The 15667-nt window shown below is 40.2% G+C and overlaps 1 protein-coding gene across 5 annotated transcripts in view; it reads left to right on the top strand.

Annotated features, from left to right (window-relative positions):
- LOC108690055 (serine/arginine repetitive matrix protein 2) overlaps nucleotides 1–15667 on the top strand; it is a 322951-nt gene that overhangs the window by 190366 nt on the left and 116918 nt on the right. For all 5 annotated transcript variants that reach the window (XM_018197125.1, XM_018197126.1, XM_018197128.1 and 2 more), the window contains exon 8: nucleotides 3945–6234. In XM_018197125.1, coding sequence (XP_018052614.1) covers nucleotides 3945–6234 — 2290 coding nt within the window. The remainder of the gene's footprint in view (nucleotides 1–3944; nucleotides 6235–15667) is intronic.

Genomic DNA, 15667 nt, shown 5'->3' on the forward strand with positions numbered 1-15667 from the left:
AGAGAGAGAGAGAGAGTTTGAAGGGCTACCTGCTTGCCCGCTTGTCTGCATGGAGCGTTGATTTTGACAAAGGGTTTAAATGCCTGGCGAGACCGCCCAAGCATATCTAATTCCCCATACCCCTGCAACTCCGGGGCAAGCCGACGATATCTCAAACTAGAGATGCACCGTTGCTCCTCGTGACAAAGAGCGTTGGCGTAGGAATTGTTTTTCACGACCTAACCCCTTTTGAAGGGTCATGCGCTTTTAAAGCTCTCCGCTTTCCGCGCTGCCAAGCGAGATGCAAGGTCATGAAAACAATTTTCGATCGTGAAGATTGGAGATTGTCTTGCAAAAAAATAATCGATGTGTGGATTGATGCGATTTCTTAATGATGACGAGTATTTAGATGTAAAATGAAATTATCATATTGAATCATAAAATAACATGTCAGAATATCTTGGAAGAAATTAATTAAATGTAAAATTATTTGTTTAATTTTATTTTTATCATTTTGTTATACAGTTCTCTTAACTCGGTTTTACCAATGTAAAATTAACTTTAATCTCTGTTTAATTTATTTTTTATCTTTTTCTAATTCTCTAAAGTTTAACTCATCAGATTAAAGTTAACCTTACATTGGTGGAACTACTTAATGACGTTACTGTTATAAATCTTTTGGTTTTCTATCAGTGAACTTATGGTAGCGTACTCGTTTTATTTTATCATACTTATTTCAGAGGACAAAAGCAATTTGTCATGCTCTGTACATACGACGATAAGAATTTACATGCAAATAAACCGCACGTATAGGTCTTACATAATGCAACGCGCTATGGGATAATAGTCCAATAACTAATATTATATTTTACATTTACTACGAATACTAAAGTGTTTTCTTGTTAGATATAAATATCTAATCTGTTATAAGAATACGCAAACAATATCATTCATCTCATATAATACAGTCTCGCAATGCGTTTTTAGCGTGATAATTGCATGTTAATAACCTGATTATCGCATCCTTTGAAAATTATAAGATAACTTGATATTTTTTGCCGCTCTCTAACGTTATCATACTTAAATATGAAATGCGGATCCATTACGTAAATATTTGTATTACGAAAAAGAGATAAAAGTGGACTTTTGGCCGAGAGATGAAAGTATAAATAAAAATTCATTTCATGCCCTGGGCTGAATAAAATTCTCCGACCTATTTTTTTAAGTACTTTTCACTTCGACAAGAATCTCGTCGACGACCACCCACCAGGAATCTTCAACCTTTTTCAATATTAATATTAGGATATTCACAAACTTTTTGAAAAGGTCCTTTTACTTACCATTAAAATTTTATTATCAAGGTTATCTCACTTTCTATCATTCATCGTAGTGAATCATTAAAAAGATTTCCTTAGAAAAGAAAATTTTTCCAAGAAAATAATATTTTTAATAAATACCTTGTTAACTAAAGACACTTTTACAAAAATATCAGTTATCTAATCATGGAGAAAACATTTAGAAAATTGTAATTAACTTAATTTTTTGCGTAATGCATTCTTTTCCATGTCATTCATATGAATTATTATTATTATCTTTTGTAGTTTATTATGAAACTCGTACTTTGATCTCATTGATAGCCACATAATACTTACCAACAATGAAAAGCTATTTTCTTGTCATGTATCGATATAGACATGCGATAATCATGTCTCCAAAAATGACGGCTATATGAATGTCATGTGAGTAACGACAGTGCGAAACAAAGTACAGGATCATCGTTCAATTATACGCGCAACGTAATGCATGTGTGCAACGGTAGAACGACAAACCGCAGATCGCTAGGAGACGGGATGCACGGATGTCGGCTCGTCCCAACGATGCGCCTCGTATCCGTATATATCTCCGTATATACACGTACAAATATGTGTGTGCGTGCACGAACTGCACATATCGGATAAACACACCCCACGCCGGAGGCATCGCTATTGCCCGTTGTGGAGAGGTCCTCCCCCTCCGGGTAATAACAGTAAATCCCGAGTAATAAATCCCTCCGCCGCGCCGTATCTTCCTTCCTTACCCTCCTTTGTCCTTCTATCTGCTCAGGCTCGCGCAGTGGGTGTACATGCCTGTGCGTATGGATGCTTGTGCGTGGCCTCTTCCCCTTCACCTGTTCATCCCTCTCTCTTCGTTTTCCCAACCAGTTTCTCCTTCACGCGAGCGTGCATGTACGCACACGCACAAAGAGAAGAGCATGCAATTTCTATCCGCTCGCTTCTCTTCGGGATATACGTGTATGACGTGCATTGTTGTAAATTGCTCCCATGCTACGGCCATGTACCTACCGGGTTAATCGAAGACCCCCTTGAACTCGCACTAACGCGACGGAAACCGGAAACCCAGTTGAACGTGCAACGTACCTACTGCACAATTTCTCGGTTGAAATGATTCGTCGTTGTTGTGATTCACGTACAAAGTACGCTCTCTATCGAGGTCAGTAGATAAGATTCATAATTGCGATTGATAACGTACTGCCGTATTGTCGAGTATTGTATCGAAGAACACTAGGAACGATATACGATTGCACAAACAGCGATTCAGTCTAATAAATTAAGAAGATTTAATATTGAACCAATAACAATCCTTTAGTTAATACCCAGTTATTATAGCCATTATTACCGATACTATCAGCGTTTGGACCATTTGGATGGCAGCTAATTGAGCAGAGGATAATAGTATTACATTTGTTATCGTGATTTATACTTTAGTATCAGAATTCAAAGTAGTACTTACTTGCCTTCAAAAATAATCCGTGAAGTATTATTAATTATTATGAATAAGAATTTTTTTGTATCGTATGTCAACTTTAAAGAATATGTAAGTTGTTTGTAGCATCGTCTCTTTTTTTTCAATTTCACACGTCAGTTCATTTTTCCATTTGAATGATAGTAATAATACGTCAAAGACTGACTTGCGTCATTCAATGTTAAAAGTTTCTTTGTAACTTGCAATTTCGTGAAATTTGAAAGCTAAATAATATTCTCTTCTGAGAGAATATATGATAATTAATATATTGAACTGTGCGAATATATCAAGTGAGGGTGAAAGAAGGGAGTTGGTAGGGAGGTTGCTTTATATAGCGTCCTAGGGTTACCAAGTTATGCGAATCACTGACTGTGCACATCAAAGGGATTACCTCAGTAAATCAGCTCCATAATCTCTTCGGACGATGAACAGTCGATGTACCGGACAGCTGTAGGGATCGATCGGTTACCCGCCACAATTATGCAGTCTGATCAAGGGTATCGAGATAACCTTCGTATACAAGCATATCGAGCGCGTGATAATCTACCTCCGTACCGTCGATAATTTTAATAATTAACGGCTGTGTGACTCGGTTGCTAGCTTGTAATGTTCTTTACATGTAATCAGTTTCCGTCGCGTGATATTATTAGACGTGTACTTACCGGTATGTCATCCAAAGATTCTGAAATACAGATAAACAAAAAAAGAACTATGAATGAAGTTCTGAATTGATGTCGGTTTTTATAGGAGTTTGTTGCATTATGGGGAAAATTTTAACGTTATCATCTTTTAAAAACTTCAAGTTAAAAGACATTTCTCGTCAGTTATGTGAACAGCTATATGAAATCATAGTGTTATAAAGCACTAATTTACAATAAAATACATGGTTACATATTCCGCGTATAGTACTATATAATATCGTAATATGAAATTGGAGCATATACTAAAGTTGTTAACTCTAAGACCTAGTTAACGATTTGCTATCTTTTCCCGCACATTATAGTCCTATGATACATAGATACAGAAAATAGGTACAGTTAATTTAAACGTATTGTAATGTTAAAATTAACTGCACTCGATTCCAAGTTAGCTACAGTATCAATTTCACTTTCCAGTATATATTTCATGTATCATACATTTACTGTCGCTCTTTCTTGTTTCAGAGAAGAACAATGCCCGTAACAATCGACGTCGACGCGTGAGCGAAGGTGCCAGTCGCGAGAAAAACGAAAAAGATTCGGCAGAATCCACACGGCAACAAGAGGATCGCGAAAATAAAAGTCCGCCGTCTAGCAAGGTAAGCAATCGTGTTGCGCGGCCGGTGTTAGAAGAAGCAAACAGTGCATCGGGAAGTGCTTCGAAACTACGAAGACGTGGTGCCGCGGTAAAGAGTCCGACCACCGACCAGGCGCCGGCACAGCATCAAAGACCAGTACGAAGAAGACCGAGGCCAGGAGGTGGCCAAGAAGTCAAGACAGACGCAGAGGGAGAGTCTGTCGAGCATCATCATCGTACCGGAGCGAGAGCCGACAAGGACGAACGCCTCAGTAACAGATCGGAAGAAGAGGAGGAGGAAGAGGAAGAGGAGGAAGAGCGTCTCGAGGGAGACGATGAAGAGAGTCAGGAACGCTGCGATCCACTGACTAAGCGGCTAAGAACAAGCCCCGTCGGCAGAAAGCTCAGATCGGAGAGTAGTAAGAGCAAAAACACCGAGGAAGCTGCAGCGGATCGGGCGAGAGGATCGGTGGTGGAAGTAGAGGAGGGAGAGGACGAGGAGGAAGACGACGACGAGGACGACGTTGAGGAGGAAGCGGGGGCGGAAAAACACGACGGAGCTGAACGAGAGATCGGTAAACTTGAAGAGGACGAGGAGAGTCAGTCCAGGGAAAGGGATAGAGAACCCGAGCCACCACCTCCGGACAAAGTCGATCCCGGAGGCGATCCAGCTTCCAAGGAGGAGCAACAACCAGATAACAAATCAGAATCAAGACGGGACGCTCGCGCGACCGATTGGGACGCAGATAAGGTCGGGAAAAATAAGGAACAGCAACAGCCACCGCAGTTACTCGTGAATGGATTGCATATCGATTCGCCGCTGGTCAGCGATAAGACGAATGCCATTCGCGAGGGTAGTCCGTCTGTGCTGAAGTCGACTCGATCAAAGACAAAAGGTTTTGCGGAAGAAACCAGAGAGGACGTAGCGGCGGCGGCGGCGGCGGCAGAGGACGATCGCGACGAAAACGCCAGTGAAGAAGAGGTGAGCTCGCAGCGATCACGACGCACAGAGCTGACTACCACCGAGTTAGGCACGGAGGATAGCGTGGGTAGCGTCGGCGGCGTTAGGGCGGCCAGCGTCGAATCGGTCGTCGAGCTGCTGGAGTCGAGCAGTCAGGACTCAGGCTCCGTGCTGGAGAGGCTGAGTCCGTTTAGTAGCAGCGGCGGCGGCGGCCCCGGCAGGCAAAGCAGCCTGCTCCTGGAACAGCAGCGGGAGCAGGAGCGCAATCGGCACAACGAAAGCCCGATTATCCTTGCCGAGAGACTGAACAAGCCGCCACCGCCGATCGCCGGTCACCATCATCATCCTCATATACAATCTTACCATCAGCCGCATCATCAGCAACAACAGTTCCATCATCACCATCAACAGCATCACCAGCAGCGTTACTCCGCCAATAGTCCGGTGATCCATCATCATCACCAGCAGCAACAGCAGCAGCAGCAGCAGCAACAGCAGCAGCAGCAGCAGCAGCAGCAGCAACAGCCGCCGTCACAACATCATCATTATCAGCTAGCGAGCAGTCCTCACCAACATCATCACCATTCCACCGCTCGCCTGACCCCGTCGAGCCTCCTCGAGGTGCAACAACAGTCTCACACATCGAGGGGTGGCGATGAGGCCGGCCTCATGGAAGTGGAGGCCGGGGCCGGTATACCTGGAACGGGCGTACTCGTCGGTGTGCCTACGGCGGTCGGTGGTATACGGTCGTCGGGAGGCAGCAGCGGCGCCGCCGGTGTCGCTACTTACGGCGACAGCGGCTCCGACAGCGGGGTAAGCTCGCTGAAGAGCGCCAGTTCTGGCGACGAGAGGAGCGGCAGCAGGAGCTCGGCGCTTAGTGTCGAGGAGACAACATCCTCCTCGACACCGCTAGCCCCCGCCGCTGCCGCTGTCGCCGCCGCTGCCCCGGCCAGAATCTGGCACGTGCAGAGCGTGCAACACACGTCCCTATTGATGGCGCATCCGTCCCAGGGCGCGCCCAACGCCGGCGCTAATGCCGCAGCCACGGCGCCGCCGGTCGGCTACCACAGCCCAGCTCCTCCGAGTCACCATGCTGCCGAGATGCTCTGGAGGCAGTCCAGGACCGCCTATCCGCCGCTCTCTCACACACTCTTAGGCCCACAACCATCCAGTCCGGAGGAACTGCTTGAAAGAGAGCGCCACGAAAGAATGCTGCGGTGAGTCATGTTTTTTTTCTTTTATTATCTTTCAATTTTCAATGAAACATTTCTGCGAATCTACGTTTCTACGTTGCAAGTATTCATAATCAATGTTTTTTTATAAAATTTAAGTTGAAAGAAATCACAAAAAATTGGCAGAGATCTTTTTCTACAAAATTATGTTCCTTTAAATTATAAGGAATAATAAAAAAAAATAAGAAGTAATAAAACGGATTTCTTATAAATAAAATACAATATTTAATTATCACTAAGGATAAGAACTTTAGTAGTTAGAAGAGAAAAAAGAATCAATAAGTTTTTTGAATATCAATAGAAATAGTTTTGGTTAGATGATATATTCAACTAGAAATAAATTTCTCTCAATTGATTTTAATCTGTTTTTACATCGAAATAAAAATAGTAAAAGTATATTTATAAAAATGCTTGAAAACAGGTATCGATACATATCCGCGCAAATTTCTATATATTAAAAGTAGATCCGCGTTTCGATAAACGGCTTTAATAGATTTGACGTTGCATTACGTCTTCTATAATCACCTCAGTGAATTGCAACGCGATATGTAACGACGATAAAAAGTTTATTTACCACAGCTACTTTTCCGCTCGACTACGTGCACCATTAATAGCGCTGCCACATGCACGAGCGATTTTGAGTACGCGCATTATAATGCATTGAACAGCAGCGTGACGATGTCATGACTACGTTATGCCAATAATCTAAACCCTAGATTCGCTTTCCCTGTCGACATGAATTATCCACTGTAATCCGTGACGTTTATCGTATCTTTCTTTTGCTCGATCAGTTGCCTCGTCAATAACCTCGACACAGAAACGATCTGAAACGTGCCAATATAACATTTCGATCCAATATCATGATTAACGCGAATTGTCACGCTTCGAGAAGCGTTTTACCTTTTGTTTCGAGTTCCTCGAATATTTGCGAGAAGCAAACGTTTTTGCCCATACGTAATTTACTTGTTTCGCGTGTCCCCGCGACAAAACATTCAGCCGGGCAGTAGATTCTCGAAGGAAACGAGACTATCGTCCGGCATCGGCGAAGTGAATGCCCGACCGTTGTGGCAGCTGCATTCGACGCTTTCTCGCTGGTTCTAGCCGTCGGACTTTCTTTGTCTGACTGCTCTCGCGTGACTACGTCAAGCGTATATACTCGCCATTCTCGTTTCTCGTCGTATGCAGGGAGGGCAGACAGGCGGATGCGCCTGGAAAAAAAAAAAGAAAAAAGAAAAGAGGTGGACAGGACAGGCTCGAGCGTGCGTATCCACAGCCAAGCGTTGCGCGCGCGCATGACGTGTATCTACGTGCGTTTCCGGGCGCCAGCTGCGAGCCGTTCCTCCGACTTCCGCCGGATTATCGCGATAGAGACGAGGCTCGGCCTGAGTAATCGAGTCATCATTCGCGCGGCAATGCCGACAACGAGGCGGTGACCCGAAACCGTCGCTCTTCGGCTTGTATAAATATAAACCGGTAGAACATTTACTAACACCGACGCCACTGATCGACTGACATGTGTCGATGACCCTGCCAACCGTGCGCGCTGTACCTTGCTTGACCTTACCGAAGGCCGCCCGCCAAAACTTTCGGTATCGTTCATTCCTATTATATGCTTCTCCTGATTTCTATATAATAAATCGGCTTATCTTTAAGAGTAAACAGATGAAAGTGATAGCATTAAGAGAATTACATTAACATAATTTTTATAACGTTAAATGTGCCTGTAGCATTGAATCGCAGATTTGTATACAAGTTCTTGGAAAATTTGTTCTCTTTCAGAATATTACGAATACTCTTTGTATGATTATCATAATTGGCAAATCTTTCTCGCGAAGTTCCGTTTTTCAATTATTCATAGTTCAAAGTTCGTCGGGCAGAAAGTTATTCTTGAAAGTATAAAACTTGTATGTACTTTCTTTATCAGTAACAATGGAAACATAGTTCAAGATAGACGTGGACTCGACCATGACTCCACGTCTATCAATGGTGGCTATGTATCGCTTTAATGATGCATCGATCGAAAGAGGCGGTGTGTAAGTTCTGTAAATACTAAGTAAAAGTTGGAATGTTTGAAACTAAACCCGATGAACTTTAGATTACGAATTATTTAAATATAAAACTGCGACAATGCAAGTCACATAAATTGGAAGCTATTGATATCTTGACATTTAGAAAAGATCAGCTCAAAATATCCGGCCTTAGAACTACAGCCGTTGATTTTGACGTAGTCAGTATGAAACTCGGAAGTACTGTTTTCACTTTTATAAAGAGTGAAATCAATTCTATTCAATTCAACTTCTCATTATCAATTTCTCATTGCACCTCGTTATTATGCGTTTTTTGAATTTTTCACAACTAATCGATATGAATAAAAATCGTCTCTCTCTTTCACGTGCTTTTTACGTATCATTGAAGCTAATTCTCGCAACAAATCCAGCGACCTGATCCACAAGATGACTTCAGCGAGCATCTAGGTAGGGATAATTAATAGTCCGTGAACCAAGAACATGACTGAGATATTAAAGCTCTTCTCGTAAGAGCCCAGGCGGAAAAGGGCAACGGAGGGTTTAGGTTGGCAAGGTACTAGACGATGATGACCTCCTACATCGTCTGCCACTGCTGCTACTCATGTTCGGAAGGGAGAGGGGTCAGACAGCAGAGGACGTGCGTCGACTTGACAATATATTACATCAAGTCCGTGCCAAGTCCCTCTAAATATGACGTTGAACGTCGGCTACATTATGACACTTTTTCGGATCACAGTATTTTATTTCGGATGATGAAAAGAAAAAGAGAAATTTACAATCTCTGCATTTCATCGTTTTGCGCTTTTTAGTAACTGTCATCTGAATATTTGCTCACAGACAGATCTCGTGTCTTATTATCTTTAAATTTATTTTTCGTAAAATATTTTCGTGTAAAATATTCAATCGTGTTTCTAAAAAAAAAATGAATTTTTATTTGCCGAAATCTACATTAATAGAGAGGAAAAATAGCAAGAATCGAATAACAAAATTAAAGTTAAACTAATAATGAACTGATAATGAAACTGATAATGAAAACGAAAATTATAATTAGTTACTTATAGCCATCAACAAATAGATTAGTAAATTGTTAAAATTGATGATATACCTAAGTAAGATTTTATAAAATGTTTTTAAAATTTTATTCGTATTAACCGTAGATAATACACACTAAGATCCCTGAAATCACAGCATAATTTTGTCAGTTTGGCATTTTAGCATTTCCGGACTTTTTTTTTAAGGCATTATGTATTTCGAAGCTCTTTAATTCTATCAATTTTTATAAATTATAAGCCTGTTCCTTTATGAATTTTTTATTGAAAAAACTAAAAAAAAAATTAATTAAAATATGTCTTTTTACTCAGATTATGATATGTAATAAAATATGAATGGGATTCCCGGAACCCTAGTATATACTTTACATAGACAAAAAAGGAGTGTATAATAGGATTAAGTAACACTTCTGTTGTATAATTGCTAATTTTTTCGATTATGCAACAAGTTATGATGCTCTCGAGATAATATAGCTTGTTGATATTCCGTGAAAATTAATCTGGCTAAAATTGGAAGCAACAGTTTGTCGGCAGACGAGTTAATCGTCTTCGCATCCTCGAGACGTTTTCAAGGTCGAAGTTGTCTGATAGTATCCGAGAGCGAGCGCTCTCAATTTTCCCTTTCTCTCTCGTCGGGGTACAAGCAAACCCACGGGGGGAATGCCGCAAAAAGAATGAAGACGCGCGGTGAGAGAGCTACCCTAATGACCATCGTGTAGCGACGAAGGTTAACTACGCGGTTCATCCTCCTGCGATCGATATCCCACGTTCTTGTGCGTCTCATCTTCTCTCATTCTGAGATCCCATCGGAGCCGGTAGCACTCGATCACGATGTATTAAAGCTTGATTGATCGATGCATCTTTTTTCTTGCTCAATCCTGGCCTGAGTCACGCGAGACCTGAAATGCGTTCCCGAATACAAAGCTATGGTTAAGATTAATCGTACACAAGCGAAATTATTCTTGTTCCAAGAAAGGCATCATTCTCAGCAACCCTATGAATTAGTTTCAGCAAAAAGCAATACAAGAATTTATCAAAAAGGATTAAGGTTATTAAAAAGTATATTACAGAACCGATGTAATTTTAATTATGTTATAGAACTTGTTTCAAGGATTACGCTGAAATGATGTAAAAATAGAAATTGTGTTGTATATAAATTGCATTATGATAACGAACATGAATGAGGAAGAAAAAAAGACAAATTCATATAATATTTTTAATGACTCGCTGTAAAATATTTGCCAACTGAAGTAAATGTACAAATTATATATCGTCAGATAATAATGTTGCAAGCTAATATCATTCATTAACGAAGCAGGGACTAGAACGTGTTATCAAGCTTCACTTCGCGAAAGCCATCGACAAATTAAGAGCAAATTTACCTGAGATATCGATGAGGAATGTTGTTGCGGAGTTAACCGGGAGAAGTAATCGCTCGTTACGTGTAACGAACAGGTGAAATTGGAAACTTGATAAAGCGGCGATGCGGATCGTCGGCGATCGGTTATCCGCACGAGAGGAGGATCGTCGCAGAACGCAACATTGCATTTGCCGATATCACGCGAGCCTTTTTATGTGTCGACTCGAAACTTCCTGGAATTTCCTGCGGCAGAACATGTCACGGAGACACGCGTATACGCGTTCCAATGCTTTTTCGCGCACGTGGCGTGATCACGAAACAATGGTTCCGGTGAGTTTGCCCCTTAGGCATAAATAGGATCGCTCTTTCGTGTCGAAGTTTCATCAAAGATACCCTAACAACTATTCATGTAAATCATATAATTAGCGTACTGGTATCCCAAATAATGGGAATATTTTACACGAGAGAAAATTACGCAGTAATTTAAATGATTTAGGTAAGAAAGAAATATTATTCTCATTTAAATATTATCAACTAGTCTTTTTTTTTTTGCTTTATCTGTAAAATATCTGAACTGCATACTCAAATATCCAATCTTTGCGACACGATTATTACGTTTTTTAATACACACAAGCCAAAACTAATGTGAATGGTCAGGAAGCTCGTTTGCAATTTTACCTTTTTCTCCGAGAAAACGATCCTATTGTGTATAAGCGTACATTACCTGTTTTAAATATGTTCTATTATGAACTATCTCTCTCTCTTTCTCTCTCTTTTTTTCTTCTCTCGTATAATGACCGCGATTTAACGCTTATGCAAGCCCGACCTCTCCGAGAGAGGTAATCAGCTGGTCGCCGAGTGCGGCAACAGAAACTGGCATTTGGGCACAAGGTCACGCGCAGCTTCTTTTTTATCTCTCCCCACCTGGACTTCTCTGCCTCTCGCCTCCTTAATCCTACCTCTCCTTCTGCTCTTTAACCTTCTCCGCCCGTAGCCTCGTCCAAGACCGTTTGTTAACCGGTATGAGCGAGGAGGAGAAAAGGACGAGACGAACAAGAATGCATGTAGCAGGAAGCTGTAAAAATATATGTCGAGTGTTCGGCAACTCGTTCGATGATCGCGTGTCCGAGCATGGTCTAACAGGATAATGAGGGGATGCCTTGATCGCGACGTTATAATAAATCAAATTGATTATAGATTAGCAGAATTAATATATTAGGATAGAATTATTTGATGTATGTGAGTGATTTATTTTAAATTCCATATTAAATTAGTATTATTTTCAATTATATCATAGAGATTATATCATAGATAATAAAACCTCGAGATGGCTCAGAATGTGTATCATAGATTCAATTATCGGCAATTTAATAATCGTTCATTATTGCGTGTATGTATTGCGCATGATATTATAGCTATTGTTCATTTTGTTTTTTTTTTTTTTTTTTCTTTCTTTATGTCGACTGTCATTTATATCAAGTGATATTTATTCTGGAATGTAAGCTCGACATTGTAATTGGTGCCAAAGTCTTTATCGCGAACAGTTGTGTCGTCAAGCTATTATTATCACAATTTAAATAGCTGGTTGTGAACAGTTTCGCGTCTATGGTTTGGAATGTGCTCGTAAAAACTGTCTTCTATCGTCCGTCACTGATTTATATCTCGAGGACAATGCTCGTTGTTTTTTGCGCTGTGGTAGTTTGCAGGTGTGCGTGAAACACGTTTACAAGGAAATAAATCTCGTCGGTGCCTCTAACTCCTCCGAATTGCGTCACGCGAGTCTGAATCACACGCTAAAGTATCTCACGATTCACCCAGTTTCATCGCCGAATCGAAAGTCTCGTATGTTTCGTTCGCGGCTCGTATCACGCGCTCTTCATCCAAGGCCATCGCTGGTTTTGCACGACAAAACGTCTCTCTCTGTGGACTTTGTCAGTTAATTCTATCGTATACTGTTCGATGTTATCTTATCGCTACGTACAATATAGTAATTAAACATGACAATATGGGAGGGACTTGAATGAAGTAAAAGAGAATTATAAATTATTGCTTATTATATATCTGTATAATTATTAATATATTAATATATATTTATAATATTCTTTGTATGCTCGGTTTTGACCTTTAATGAAATCTTTATTTAAATTTGTCATTACAGCTGGTGCTTATTTTGTATCATTACTTATATCTAATCTTTCTTTAATACATTATGATATTGCGTTTTTAATATATTGCGATATCAATAATATCTTTGCAATATTGGAGATGTATGTCGCGCTTAGATTAAAATGTAACTTCGAAGTTTACCGTACGTAATGCGATGGATCTCAACGTCAATCGATCGAACGTTGAATAGAGCGTAAAACGTGTGATCTACGAATCGATTAGTCAACGTGTATCGTGCATATACTTCTTCCGCCTAGAGCGATGCAACCGACGCCTGTCTCGGACACCATCGTTCAACTCCGAGAGAGTCGATCGGCCGAGCGACACGGACGAGCAATTTATCTCGAGGTCATCGCGTTATCTTCCCACCGGGGGCGCGTACGGAACGTTCGAGAGTAGGCGAAGTACCGGCAACGATCGCCGTTTATTATGCAGTTCACGTGGCACATGTCCGTCAGCTCGCCGGCGCACGATTTACACGCCCGTCACGCACATACGCGCCACGCGAAATCTGACCGGGATGGGATCCGCTCGCTCGCTCGCTCGCTCACTCGCACACATCAACGTATGCATGCAGATACACGCGTACCGTATCTTCTGATTTCTCCTCCCCGCCGTTATCTACGGTGGGCAACGGCGTGGAGATTAGAATTCGCGCCTCGCCTGGTGATATTGCTCCTGGGAGTGATGGCCACTCGAGGCCGAGGACACCAGAATTCTTGGAAGAACACGCGCGAGCAATATTTTTCTTAAACTCTAAAAATTCGCGTGTTAAGTGTGTTTATCATTTTGTTTATTTTCCGCGAAATTTATACTTTACACTTATCTTATTGACGTCAGTTGTATCAAACACATTATTGACAGATTATTTAAAATACTTTACAAATTAAAGCAATTTTAATTCAAATTTACAGAAATATTTTCTATTAAAATTATATCTTTGTTAATCAAATATCAAATGTTTCATTCAAATCATTAGATATCAAGTCTTATGTGTCTATATAGTTTGTTGATTTCACTGAGAGAAATATTTGGTATGAAATTATTTTGTTGCGTTATTCTAATCGAATCTCAATTAACAACACAATTTTTCAATTAAAAAGTAAGAAAGTTTTTGTTAATCACATATCAACAAAATGATTATTCATATCAAACATTTTTCTTAATGTTCAATTTTTATTTTTCCTAAGTCCTTCTTCTTTAAAATCCGACGCCTATGTGCCATTATTTGGTCTCGCGGATGTGCATTCACGGACTCACTCGCGTATTATCGAACACATGCGTTCACGCATTTGTCTCGCGTTACGAGCTATATATCCGAAGTGAACTCGCTCTCCAGGCGGGATTCGTGTACACACGCGTGTTTGCAAGCCAAGTACATCGGCGAATGAACGAGCGAGCGTGGCCGTGCGTAGGCCGTGCTAACAGTAAATCCACCGAAACGAAGGGCATTGCTAGGGCACAAAGGGAAGAAAGGCGAGAATGAAAGGAATGATGTAATCTCTGTTTGCTTCTTTCGGTATATAATAATATTGTCGTAATAAACGAGAAACGTAACGTTATAGCTAGACTTTAAATGTAAAAGAACTTCTTGAACATTTTGGATATCCAAGGTCGAAGCTCATCAGTATTGTAATAAATTTTTTTAAACGACGAGATTTTAAGATGAGATGCGAATGAATTTTTTTGTCATTTATTGAAAATGTTTCTGAATTTCTTTACATTTATTTTAATTATTTTTCATTAACTATTTTAAGAATTTTTCTTTAAAGAATGGTACACATAGAAAAATGCATACTGTGCGCAAGGGGATAATGACGATAAATTTGGCCCATCAAAATGAAAGTGATTTTTGAAAGCATTTTTGACGAGGAATGCAAAAAAATAATAAAAAATACTCAAACTATCAGTTATCAAAATAACTGACAATTACAGATAGAAAAAGAGAATAAAAGGATTTCAGTGCATAAATAAAAAGCGAAGCAAAGTTCACCCCATCTTTCCCTGCTTAGAAATGGATTTGACTTTCTACACGAAGTGAAGTTCCCCTACATCCTTTCCTTCCTAGGGGGATCCGACTTTTCACGCAAAGCGAGGTCCACCCCACACCAAAATATGATTGTTAAATTATTTTTTTTTTTTGGTGGAACCCTCCCCTCCCCTCGTAGAGGGGGACGAATCATATTACTTTCAAGCGTATACTTTACAACACAAAGCAAGAGCCATCTTCCTCTCTACCTAGGAAGTCTCACTTTCTAGTGGAGTTTAAGTAACAGACGACAATTTTGATTAATTTTGATTAAGTTTCGATCCAAAACATATATTATGTAGCATATGATCTATAATACATGTTATTAAGAATATATTATGTATTTTTCGTGCTTTTTGTTGGAACTGAAATTTTTTTTTCTTATGTTTTCTGTTTGTAATTGTTATCTATTTTGGTATCAGTTGATTGCAGAATTTTTTTACTATTTTTCTTGTATTCCTTGTTAAAAATATTTCCGAAAATCACTTTCGTTTCGAGGCCAAGATTAACGTAATCATGCTTGCAAGTAATAATTACTTGTTTCAAATATTTTAAAAGCTCATATATTCACAAATCTGACATAAAATTTATTACATGAAGCATTCAAAATATATTCTGAGTCCTAGTAAACTTAATACTTTACAATCAAGATTATTAAATTAAAGGCCCGATTGCACCGATACTTTGACTTTCAGCGAGGCTTAAAACTTACTTCCTCTCTTTAAAGCCAAGAGAGAGAGAGAGAGAGAGAGAGAGAGAGAGAGAGAGAGAGAGAGAGAGAGAGAGA

This window comes from Atta colombica, unplaced genomic scaffold (assembly GCF_001594045.1).
Source record: "Atta colombica isolate Treedump-2 unplaced genomic scaffold, Acol1.0 scaffold293, whole genome shotgun sequence".
Taxonomy (NCBI): domain Eukaryota; kingdom Metazoa; phylum Arthropoda; class Insecta; order Hymenoptera; family Formicidae; genus Atta; species Atta colombica.